Source organism: Lactuca virosa, chromosome 8, assembly GCF_052849685.1.
Source record: "Lactuca virosa cultivar CGN04683 chromosome 8, Lactuca_virosa_CGN04683_v6, whole genome shotgun sequence".
NCBI lineage: Eukaryota > Viridiplantae > Streptophyta > Magnoliopsida > Asterales > Asteraceae > Lactuca > Lactuca virosa.
This window is the reverse complement of record NC_136433.1, coordinates 185,078,486-185,092,079: the sequence shown is the minus strand read 5'-3', so window position 1 is coordinate 185,092,079 and position 13,594 is coordinate 185,078,486. Positions and strand designations below refer to the sequence as shown.

Here is a 13,594-nt window from a genome sequence, read left to right as displayed (position 1 = left end):
GCACGAGGTTGCACTTCAGCACTACTTATCATCTGCAGAACGACAACCAGAGTGAGCGGACGATACAGACCCTTGAGGATATGCTGCGGGCCTATGTCATCGATTTTGATGGGATCTGGGACTCCTACCTACCTCTTATGGAGTTTTCCTACAACAACAATTATCACTCTTGTATTGGTCTTGTATGTGTGGAGATTTCCTACTCCGGTTTGTTAGGATGAGGCTGGTCACAGGGTGATGGGGCGGGACGAAGTGGTCCTTCAGATCACAGAGCTGATTCAGCAGATCAGGCAGAGACTACAAACCGCTCAGAGTCGGCAGAAGAGCTATGTCGACCGACACCGATCCGAGTTGGAGTTTCAGGTCGGCGACATGGTATTACTGAAGGTCTCACCTTGGAAAGGTGTGATACGCATTAGGAAGAGGGGGAAGTTGGGCCCCCGGTATACACATTAGGAGCTCAGTTAGATACACAACACTTTCCATGTTTCTCAGCTGCGAAAGTGCATATTGGATGAGGAGGCAGTGGTTTCCTTAGATCATATTCAGGTCGATGAGCACATGAACTATGTTGAGAGGCCAGTGGATATCCTGGAAAGGAAGGTGAAGGTTTTGTGTAACAAGGAAGTACATTTGGTAAAGGTACGATGGCAGCACCGGAGGGGATCCAAGTGAACCTGGGAGCCAGAGGATGAGATTTTGGAGCATTATCCAGATTTATTTACCACATCAGACTTCGAGGACAAAGTCTAGTTCACGTGGGAGAGAATTATAACATCCCGATGTATAGGTATTTCTAAATTTATGCCTTTAAGTTTATTATATTGCTTTTTGGTCCCTAAATCCAAGGAATTGTGCATTGGAGCCCTAGTGGCATTCTCATAATTTTGGGCAGAAGAAGTACGCTAAGCGTACATGTGTTCACGCTGGGCGTACACTCATGTATGCGGGACATACTAAAGAAAGATGTAAACCCTAATTTTTAAGGTTTGGTTGGTATTTAAGCATTCTTATGTCCATATTTCACATCACCTTATCCGCCTCCATCCTCCCCTTCGTGAGTGAAACCCTAGTACCATCTTGTGAGGCCATTTCAAGCATTAAAGAGTGTATTTGTGTGTTTAGGAGAGGAAGGAAGAAGATAAAGCTCAACTTAGAGAAAGAAGCACCTTAGATCTGGGATTCATTCTTCTTTTGCAAACCTTTTAAGGTATAAAGCTTGCACCTTTGTCTCTTAATCTTGTAGGTCTAGTTATGGGGGTTTTATGTCATCTTTTTGGTCCCAAAAGTCTCATCTTTAGCATGGCATGTTTTGGACGTTTTGAGTTGTCCCTTCAGACCCTAGGAGGGGTCTTTAGCCATAAAAATGAAGTCCCTTTAGTTAGTTTTGCTCCATGCATCTTATAGGAAGTATTAATGGATTAATACCTTGTGTTAAGCTCTTAATAGGCATGGGGAGTCATAAAGTTGGAAACTTTTTTACTCTAGGGTGCATTTGGACCGTGGATCTAAAGTATGGGCTTAAGTGCTTAAGCCATTAAGCACTTTCTTGAGTTTGGAGGTTGCGAGGGTACGCCCCGCGTAACTAGTTGAACGCCCCGCATACGAGGTCAACCACCCCGATGGTAGTCAACTACAAGGGTTGGAGTACGCCCAACGTACCTTAGGAGTACGCCCCGCATACGCATCCTGACTTGCCTCGATTGAGTTAGCTCGGCTAGGTTGACTCAGTTGACTTAGTAGGTTTGACCAGTTGACTTTGACCAAGTTTGACCTTGAGGGTATTTTGGGTATTTTGGGATTTTGATGGAAATTGGTCATTGGTGGGAATAGGTATCGGTTTGAGAGCTGAGATTTTGAGTCGGGCCTTATCAGTTCGGTTCAGTTTAAGAGGTGAGTTTTTCACACTGTACTTACGGGTCGAAGGCACCAAGGCCGGTCCTTTGGATTGTTATCTTGGTTTATCGTATGATTGTTTACTGAAGTGATATGTTAGATTTGTATCCTAGTAGATAGGATGATGTTATGCTTAGTGATCTGTAAGATCTGTCTGTTTGTTGGTGGTTGGTTATTTGTATGCTTGTTTGTTATATATATGTGTCGAAACGGTGTATGTGTGGTTGGGTTCAAGTGGTCCTGCTTTGTGTTGAAGGCCAATAGACCCATGGCGTCCTGGATAGACTGAAGGCCAGTGGGGTGTACCAGTCAGGTCGAAGGCCCGGAGAACGGTCCGGATAGGATGAAGGCCCGGTGTGGCGTACCCGTCATGCTGAAGCATCTGTGAGTGTACCAGGTAGATTGTAGGCTGCTGCGGCGTTCCAGTCAGACTGAAGGCTCTGTATGCATGTTGTTTGCTGTTATTATTATGATTATGTGATGTGTTGGTATTTTGGGGGAACCTCACTAAGCTTTGGGCTTACAGTTTTCGGTTATGTTTCAAGTACCTCAGATGATCGTGGGAAGGCAAAGGTTTGATCATGCACCTACTCGTGTTTTGTTTTATGATTTTGGGAAAACTTTGATATTGAAAATGTTTTGAAAACTATTTTGTAAACAATGTTGATTTGTGTAATGGTTTTAAAAGTTTAAAATTTTCATGGATTTTATGGTTGTTACAGAGACTCTTGGTGAAAATGTTTGTGTACTGAGATGCAGAGGGAACTTGAAGGACTCGAATCACGTCGATGGAAATCTGATCATGAATGGAGTGTATGTCGATCTCTATATGGTTGGTGTGTTGGTGTTGAACCAAGTTGGAAGACATATAGATAGCACTGATGTTATTGTAGTAGGCAATCATTGCTTTTTCTAGAGGATAATGAAGCTCTCAGAGGACGTTTCAAATCTATCATGCATGTATCAGTAACAACATTTACAAATCCTTTGTATTAAACTTCATCACTAGAGCGAGAGATAACACGTTTTCCTTTGGATGACCACAAGACAAGGTTTCGCAAATGAACTTACAATTATCCTGAAGTAGATTTGTGAGTGGAAAGACATCTTCCCCAGTATGCGTCCTAGTAGGATGTGAGGGACGTGTGGGAAGAGGCGGGAATATGAAGATCGTGATTAAGGGAGCCATGAATGTATCTCAGTATGCTCTTTAGAGCATTAAGATGAGGCTCCTGGGGATCGTGCATATAGAGATATATGTGTTGAATAACAAACGATATATTCGGTCTAGTAAATGTAAGATATTAAAGAGAACCTACTGGTCTGTGATACAATGATGGGTCATAAATTGGTTTTCCTGTAGAATACGACTAATGAATGGATTAAGTAAAATTCAACATGTTTCCCATTTTAAAATATTAGTGACATACTTTTTTTAAGAAAGAAAGAGACCAGTTGAGCTGCGGGATGTGGAGTTCCCGAGGAAGTAATTAAAAGGAACCAAATATGTCATAGTAAACTGAAGGCTTAGAAGGGAAGTAATTTGTTGAATGAGATTGGTATATGAACATCTTAGAATAATGTTATCAACATATAAGAGCATATACACATTATGTTGTCTAGATAAGCATGAAACACTACTATAAAAATGAGCTTCCGCCACACGAAAAATGAGTGACTGTAAGCATACAGCCACACATTCGTTTTCATTACATGTGTGATCGAAGGTGGAGTGAGATAAAGTACATACGGTCACATTAGCAAGTTAGTGGTCGTATCCATTTAAAAAGAGTGGCAAAAGGCATATAATGATTGACCAAATGGTTTCAAAAGGCATGAAAAAAGTGTATTTTGAGTGACGTTAGTCTATCTAATTGTCACACGAATACGATATTTGTGTAGCCTTATATATTTGGTGACACAACCATTGTTTTTTTAGGGGATTTCGTTACTTGCAATTAAGGAATGATTGGCCTAAGGTGGTAAAAAGAGTGACCAAATGGTTTAAAAATTCATGAAAAAGTGTATTTTGAGTGACGTTAGTCCATCTAATTTCCACATGAATATGATATTTGTGTAGCCTTATGTATATTTGGTGACACAACCATTGGGTTTTTGGAGGGATTTCGTCACTTATGATTAAGTAATAAGTGATCTAAGGTGGTAAAAAGAGTGGTCAAATGTATTAATAATCTTGAAAAAGTGTATTTTGAGTGACGCTAGTCCATCTAACTGTCACATGAATATGATAATGTTTAGCCTTTTGTATATTTGGTGACACAGCGATATGTAGTCACATTATTTGTATGACAAATATGATTATATATATATATATATATATATATATATATATATATATATACACGTAATTGGAATAATTTACGTAATTAAATAAAATCCTAAAGTAACATATAAAAATGATTTATATAACATTTAATAATCACAACTGTAAATTCTTTTGAAAAATCTTGGGCATGGCTTCTTTTCTCATCATCATTTGGTATGGGAAATAATAGTGTTACCTATAAGAAATGAAAGACCAACGAATCAAACATTAAATAAATCATGAAAGATTATAACTCAAAATAAGAAAAAGATTTGGATGTATATTGCTAAAATGAAAAAAAAAATCAAAGTAGATTGCTAAAATACATAGACTATCAATCTACAATGTTGAAGAGAGAATGCAAATTAAATCACCAAGGGTAATAACGTCCACACCAACTAACATGAAAAATAACCACCAAAAAATACCAGCAAGAGGGAGCCAACAGAGGCAAAGTAGTGTATGTATAGAAAAAAAGTACATTACTATTTCTGTCACATCTTTGATTTTCCATGTTCATTTTCTCTAGCTTAACTTATAATATGGTAAACAAACAGTTAACACAAAAGCATATCAATTTGCAATATAACTAACAAAAATCATCTCATCAATATTAATCATGTATAGAAAAACAAATAAATTTGCATTCAGTTATGCAACAAATTGGTTTTTTAAACAAGAACACAAGTTTATAAATTATACATGTATTGTACCTTTAACCATAATTTCAAGCTATGAGGATTTGGCACCCTTAATAAAGGAAGCTGCAAATTATTTAAATATATCTATTAACTAATAATATAAGAGAAAAATTCATAATCAAATTATAAACTAAGCAAACAAAAACAATATACCAGAAAAAGGTATGGTTTATATTTATAATAATTCTTATAATGGAGTTTGATGGGTGTGGAAGTATCCTGTCCTTTAGCAACTGTCTAGGAAAGACCTGCAGGCTGCAACAGATTCAACTTTACATAACTTTGAATATCAAATGAAACTTGCAACTACAGTTAATCATATCATATATTGAATATATGGATCTAGGTAAAAGCAAACTAATAGTACCAACGTACCATTTTTCCAAAAGATTCAGGATACCCAACTCTACAGGCTGCAACAAATAGTAAAATAAGACAGGAAAACTTACCATTTGTAGGTAACTTAAGCATCAAACAAGACAGGAAAACTTACAACAGTTGGTCGCTTGGATAAATCATCACATTCTTCCTGCAAAAGATAAAATAATTACATAATTAAATAATAAAGATGACACTAACCCAAGTAGTAAATGTTAAATACCTTAGGAAAGTCTTGATTTTTGTTTTCCAATAGATATAATGAAGAAAACAAATCCTAAACAACATAATTCAAAAAAAATCTCTTTCCCATTGAAGATTCGATCATTTCTTAGTAATACCACCAAGGACAATGGTAATGGTTCATTTGGTATAACAAGACTGAAAGTTTACTTGTACACTATGCAGTTATCGCGGTCAAAATTTCAATAGCGATCACATGCCGCTATTTGAGATCGTGGTTATCACGGTGGTATAGCGGTTTTTTAATATTAAGTATAATTTATAAATTTATATTGTATTTATATAGAATTTATATATTTGAGTATTAATACCATAAGTTTATATAGAATTAATACCGTCAAACCTAAAAATTCATATAAAAACATAACATAATATTCTATTATAGTAATACGGAAACTAGGTAGTGTCAAAGTGTCAAATAGAGTTTAATCGCATTGCACGGGTTCAATATCGTATTACTAGGTCATGGTTGATTTAAGGAGTTAAGTCCCATATTGTAGCCTCATAGGTGTGGGTCGATTTACAAAAAGCAATAATGGAGACCGACCATAGCAACTCAAGTCATCGTGAGTACAGAAAGAGATGAGACAGAGAGTTGTCAATAGACATAGTTGCTTTGAATGCTTTTAATTATGTTAGTTGTTCGGGCTTTTTAAAATGAAAGTGTGGTGAGATCATTAAAACCATTTTTGTGAACGAAAATGGAATAGCGCCCGTATCTCCGCTATAGGGGTTGTTGAAATAGCGGTAAATAGTGGTGAATAGCGCGGCAAATAACGGTACCGCGAAACGAAAACGCTAAACTAAAAATAACGGTTCTTGACCACCGCAAAACGCTATAGTGTCGTTATAACACCGCTATAGAGTGCAATTGATAGCTTAGCTTGTAAAAGCATAATGAAGACATAAAAGCAAAAACAAACAAGTAAAGACAAGGAAAGAGATGCTTCACCAAGTGAGTTTGACAGAAAACAGGTAGATACGTAAGGTCCTCAGACTCGCCCCATGCTCCGATTAACCGTACCACCTTAGTCCTATTTTGTTCATCCGTTAGAACATCCTCAACCATCATAACCATATCATCAAGAACCTTCTCCGACTCCACCTCCAAGAAAACCTTATCACAATTCGACCATACGACTCATATGAACTCCGCATGTCATCAATCGCTCACCGAAAGAAGATGAGGACGATGACTGCTGACTTCCGGTGGAGGTGAAGTCTTCCCCTGTAATATCAGAAGAGAGAGAGGGGGGAGAGGGACGAGACAGAGCGGTGAGGGTTTGTTCAGCATCGTCTTCCTCAATCGGAGAGGTGAGGCTTTTTAGCGATGCAGAGTTTGGTCAAGCGGTGGCGACGAGGTTAATGGGCGGTGGATTTTGAACCGTTGATGGAAATGGCAGAGCAAAGATCAGGAGAAGGAGAAGAAGGGGAGCGACGTGAGAGATGACGAAGAGGAGTCGCGGAGACTTGAGAAAAAAAGAGGGATTCTAAACCTAATTAATTATGTGGGATGTTTTTGAGGAAGCGGGATAGTTTTGATTTTTTTCATCCGGATTTACAAAGGATTTCCCACCTCCCAACTCTTTTTCATTTTCAAGTTTTAATTACCATTTTCAAGTTTTAACAAAGGATTTCCCACCCCTAATTAATTAAGCGGTATGTTTTTGAAAGAAAAAAAAGAGGGATTCTAAACTCTTTTTCATTTTCAAGTTTTATAATATGGTGTGCTATTCAAAATCCATAAAGACACTATGAAATAACAAGTGACTATTCATATAAACGCTAGACAAGCTATAACACACGTTCAACTTCAGTCACACGTATAGTTATGTGACCATATGTACCGAATTTTTGTTGCACTAAAATCATGTGTGACAAATATCAAACTTAATGATTAACACTTTTTCATTATTTTTGCTCTAAATAATAGCTACATCAATTTTTCGCCATGTGAGTAATAAAAATCATTCCATACACATTTGTGATATGGTGTCTCCATTCGAAATTCATACAACCACTTTGAAATAACAAGTGAATATACACATAAATGGTCACACGTTCAACTTCAGTCACACTTATAATTATAAGACCATATGTTCCAAATTTTTGCTACACTGAAACCATGTGTGACAAACTCTAATTTATGAGTTAGCGACATAAACATTTACATAATGTGACGATTTATGACATTTGGACACCTTTTTTTGTCACTTTTTTACTCTAGTATATTTGTCACTTTTTTTATGTATAGAGTAACTAATGCGTTGAACTCAATTTTCTATAGTCACACCTCCCAATTGATAAGTGACTGAATGTTCTACAAAATATTTCAGTTCACTTTAGCTACTTAATTATTAGAAGGTGTGAAAATACGGTTTCGGATAGTCACAAGATGGAGATTTCCAGCTACTTAAAAAATCGTATGAGTGACTGTTCGTTTCCGGCGTCGAGTGACTAAAGCCTGTTTTTGTAGTAGTGCAAAGAGAGACGGGTTTGTGTGACTATGAGTGATGTCGAGACGAGATGCTTGCTCAGCAAATATATGATACCAAGCCTATGGAGCATGTTTTAGGCCATACAATGATCTCTTAAGAAGGCATACATGATCCGGGAGACGAGTATTACAAAAATTAGACGGTTGATACATTTAGACGGTCTCCTATAAGGTGTCATGAATAAAGGCGTTCATCATCTATAGCTGACGAATACGCTAGTGTCTAGAAAAACTAGACTGATAACAATACGAATAATGGTCAGTTAGACCACCAGGCTAAAAGTCTCATTGTAGTCGATCCCTTGCTGTTGACTGCGGTTGTTGGCTACAAGTCTAGCCTTGTGGAGAGAAGAATCCCATCAACATTAAAAATTTTTTCAAATAGCCACATAGACGTCACAATAATCACCCCAATTGGACGTGGAACCAATGTCAAAGTACCATTCAAAATAAGAGCATGATATTCCTTATCCATTGATTTATGATAGTAAGGTTCATATAATGACTGTAAGAATGACCTGGGACGGGAGAGACGATGGTTGAGTTGAGATCAGGCACTAACTAGGTTTAAAATCTCACTTTTAGCACAAGTCATCATATGGTGAGTGGTGATAGAAGATTGAATCGAATGTTGTGAAGTTGTGGGATGGGTGGCAGAATTCTGAAAGGTAGAGTAAGGTAGAAGGGGCGACTAGGTGGAAGGGGATGTTTTGAGAGGTTTGTGACGAGGATGAAGGAGGTTCGGGTGGTACTTGAATGGTAAATCGTTAAAGGCATACATAAGTTTTTTTTATCAGGCATTGTGGTGCCAATATTTTTGAGTTGGCCAGACAACATTTTGAGCTTGGATAAATATGTTGTGACAACCCGAAATTTCTATTCTGTGCAACAATTCACTTCAATAGAAGTCAGAACTGTTTCTGCTAACTTTTAGGCTGTGTAGAGTCAGTTTGAGTGCTTTAAAGCTTAGCACTTCAGGAGATAACTGGAGAGAGGATGCTCTAGGGTTTATTGTGCATCAGTGAGGTCTCAAAACTCCAAGAGTTTGGAGTTTACGGCCTAAACATGGACTTTACGGCCGTAAACTCCAAAGAGTATAAATATGACACTTAGTCATTTTACTCATTTTGTTTCACACTTTCAAAAGCTAGAACATCAAATCCTCTCAAGTATCATCCGATTTTCCTTCTTGATCTTCAACTTTGTAAGTGTTTCTTGCCCTAATTAGTTGATATCTTACTTAATCTAGTGATCTTACATGATTTCATCCGTGAAATCATTCCATTTGTGTAGATTTTCAAGTGTTCTTAGTTTCACCAAGAACACACACTAGTGTTCTTGGACTTTTAACACCCTTTCAAGCTTATTTATTGTAAGTACTCTTACCCTATTGTGTTATAAGGCTTGTTACACTTCTTAATCAACTAGAAAACATAAAGAAACACAAGATCAAAGGTGTTTACGGTCCAACATGTTCTTGGACCGTAAACCCTAATGAAAGGGCCATTGTGTGCCCTAGTCCCTTACCAAGCCTTGGTTACTAGTCTAGATCATATCCTTGAAGTGTATAGGACCTTAAACTTCGAAAACATCAAGGACCATTAGAGTTTACGGCCATAAACTCATGGAGAAATGGTCCAGGGGCTGTAAACTCTACAAAGAGGTGAAATGTTGCCCCAATCACTTCCTAAGGCTTAGACTTGAAGTTAAGATACTTGCTTATGACCTTTAAGACTTCAAAACACAAAATTGTAGAAGTACCATGAGTTTACGGCCGTAAACTCATGGGTTTACGACCATAAACTCCAAGGGAGTTGGTCCCAAAACCGTAAACTCATAAAGAGTTTACCCTTGGACCCTAAACTCAAAGGCAAGGCCCTACAACCCTTAGATGCAATCCTTAGTACTTATAACCCTTGAATCAAGGTGTTTTTCATGTCCTAGGGTGTCTATACTTGAGTAATTAGTTGTTAAATGACTAATTGGATACATATATGTGTTATTATATGTTAACTAGGATCATTGTGTGTGTTCAAGTCTTCACTTGACACTTAGCGTCCTATACCATCCGTTCATCCAAACCACTCACTACAGGTGATTTCATACCCCTAAATCAATCTTTTAAATGATTTTAAATGCTTTTATGGGGGGGAATACAAGTTGAACTATTATAGTTATTATATCAATCACATGTGATTAATAACTACCAAACAAGTGGATTTCTTACTTTTCAAAGTGTGTTATCAAACAAACTACTTCAAACTGTTTTACAAACTCTTTTACATGTCAAATACTTTTACTAAACTCTTTTAAACTTATATTATGTTAAATGTGTATCTATATAGATATAGTTATATAAGTAGGTTTGAAAGGACTTAGGACTGATAGCTCACCTTACCTCTTGTTCCTTGTTTGGTCGTGGACTTAGGGTATCGGTTATTTGTCCGAAGGTCGTTTGAATCCTAGTCATATATTATGTATATGTATATAGATATAAAAGTTCCTTCATTCTATTCAATACCCTTGGGTAGCAAAGGTATACAAACATGTTCATGCATTCAAACACCATTACTAGTAAACTATGATAGGCGTAGTTTAGGAAGTCACTAATACTATTACTAGAACAGTAAAACATACAATGAGTCAGTTCATATATGAGTCAATACCATACAAAGAGAATATAACATACAGATAGAGAATACTATGATGAGAAACAAACAATACCATACAGAGAGAACATAACATACAGATAGAGAATACTATGATGAGAAACAAACAATACCATATAGAGAGAACATACATACATACTAGACAGAGAAAGAACATACAATACACCTAGTACATACAATACATACACAAGTGCACTAATACAGTTATGTGAGCCACGTAACGGGGCATGGCATCACCTGTCATGGCTCGTTTTGTATCCAGAATCTCCTTAAATGGAGAGCGTTGAGTTTGTGTATAGATATATACTGGATTGACTATCCTACACCTTGTTGCTCGCTATAGTGGGACTTGCAAGTCTACGGGGGCCAAACGTCATTTCTTCCGACGTCTTACATCGTCGTGTTTATAGTCGGTAGTATGGTACAGGCCGATCACATGGTACTTTAAATAACAATTGGTTTAAGGTAGTTAGTACAACAGTAGTTACTTAATACAACACTACAGTACTATTTCATTTTCCCATTGCATTCACTTTGTGATCTTCACACAATAAACAATAATGTAAAAACTATATTTTTGGTTAATGATAGTCAAATTTGGGAAAATACATACTCTTACAAGAGACACACACACCAACACTTGATGTCTTGGTAGAAGGCTACTTTTAGTAGGAAACATAGGGTTTTCTAGGAGAGTTCAAACAATTACAACTTATACATTACATGCTTACAAACAGTTTCATACAAACTCAGACACTAATATACTTATGAACTCACCAGCTTTAAAGCTGATATACTCTTTCAAAATAACTTGTATTCTCAGGTCGCCAGTAGACAGGTACCGATGCCAGGTTTTGAGAAGACGGAGCTCGTTCAAGACTCATCTTTTATTTTGATTTATATTTTTGGTGTCTATTAAACATGACAGAACACACTTGTATTAAATTATATTATTAATGCAATGGATGATGTTGTTTCTTGTTTACTACTTTGCATTGTTATGATACTGTACATGACGTCCTCCACCCCCGAACGATTCCGTCGTTCCGGTTTTGGGGTGTGACAGATTGGTATCAGAGCATTGTTTATAGTGAATCGAGTATATCAACCCATAAAAGATATACGAACTATAAACATAGCGGGATTAAAATACTCTGATAAAGAGTTTATACTTTTAAATAATAAAATATTTAACTAAGTATACATGCCTGCAATCATACTAAAATTAGTGTCACTAGGACAGAACAAAAGTATTACGATTGTTGGGCAGCACAATCAGACTTAGAGACATATGGTCAACCCTGGGAAGATATAGTCTGATCAACTATATTATCCGAGGAGTGACTAGCATGTGCCTAAGTGTGGTTGTGAGGTTGCAACAAGTCTAAAAAAACTTACCAACAATACTACAATGAAAACATTAGAACAGAACATAAACTTAAAATACTATAGGAGTATTTTGTGTTACTATAATTACTTATCTGAGAATTAAAGGTTTTTATTAGTAGGTCAATAATTGCTAATTGGATACGCTAAGGTTATATGTGACTAGGATGTCATAGACTTAGAATCTGTGATCTTTGCTTTTCTTCCTGTTCCTTGTTTTGTTGTGGATTTGGAGTTAGGATCACTTATTCGAAGGTCTATTCTGTTTTGCTTTCATATAACTGGTATGCATTAAGCAAGTATTGAAGTAACCAATAAATATCATCTTATAATTATCTAGATAGTTCGTCTATTAATTATTTCTTTATCCCTTTTCTCGCATAGATATAATGGTTGGATTCCATCTTCCCGGAGACCCGTACTATCCCAACCACGGCAATGCTGGATGGCTTGAAGAAGAGCCAGAAGATGATCACCCAATCCCTTTGGATGATCACTATGTTGAGGACTTTTCTGATGGTTCTGACTCAGAGCCATAAGTCAACAACCTACCCCCAGCTGCTCAAGACCCAAACCCAAACCCTCGCCCAGCATTTCAAGGACCCACACCTCTGTGGGCCACAAACTTGAATAGATGGAGTCAAGAACAGGGTCAACCCATTCCCTACAACAGGGGACAAAAGCTTTTACAACCTCACCGAGGGAGGTTCAGCTGATCGTGTCCTGCCCATCATGGTCCGTAGGATTTCTCGGAACACTGAGCAAGGTCGAGCAACTATCGACCGAGTGTTGGAGATTGACGCCAACTCTGGCGTTAACACGGTCCGCATTCGCCAACTTGAGGTAGCTATGGAAAGGGCTAGGATAACCAATGGGACTTTGTAGCAACAGCTAACTGCATCCCCAGCTGAAGTTAGGGAACTTAGGGCTAGGCAGTCAATGTATGAAAGGCGCATGCGAGACATAGAGCGTCGTCTGCCTGAATCAAGAACTCACTCTAGTAGTTCTCGTCGCCGCTAGAGTCTCCTCGACTTCTCTTTTGGATATAACATAGTTATGTAAAAACTCTAGTCTAATTTCCTATCTTTGTTAAAACTTGGACCTGTTAGGTCTTGATTAGGTCGTATATCTGTCAAAATTTTCCCATCTTGGTTTGATGTAAGACCTACTTCTAGGTCATTTTTTTCCAAACTTATTACATCTGTAATTCCAGTATTATTGACAGATATCTAATCTCATGGAAATTATTGTCCAAATGCTATCATCTGTTAGTACTATATCTACATTCAATCGTACTATTCAATTGTGCTGTTGGACTATGGAAAGTTAGTCCATGAGGCATTCTCTTCAAATTATCCCTATTAAATTCTTATCTATATCGTCATCTTGTTACTCTTGTAGCTCAAAAATGCATCCACGTCGATCAACGAGACGCGAACCTCCATCAACTGCAACACCACCTGCTCCTCAAATTGATACGGCAGCTCTAAATGCTGCA

At 37.4% G+C, this 13,594-nt stretch overlaps 1 protein-coding gene across 1 annotated transcript; it reads right to left on the bottom strand.

The window, feature by feature from the left end:
* Positions 1–4,265: 4,265 nt before the first annotated feature.
* Positions 4,266–7,097, bottom strand: LOC145128718 (TOM1-like protein 2). Its single transcript, XM_079063521.1, has 6 exons — positions 6,497–7,097; positions 5,417–5,452; positions 5,299–5,336; positions 5,077–5,178; positions 4,936–4,986; positions 4,266–4,418 (listed from the first exon to the last, which is right to left on the bottom strand). The coding sequence occupies exons 1-5, from the start codon at positions 6,620–6,622 to the stop codon at positions 4,974–4,976; spliced, it is 315 nt and encodes a 104-aa protein (XP_078919647.1). The 5' UTR covers positions 6,623–7,097; the 3' UTR covers positions 4,266–4,418; positions 4,936–4,973.
* Between the last annotated feature and the right edge of the window lie 6,497 nt (positions 7,098–13,594).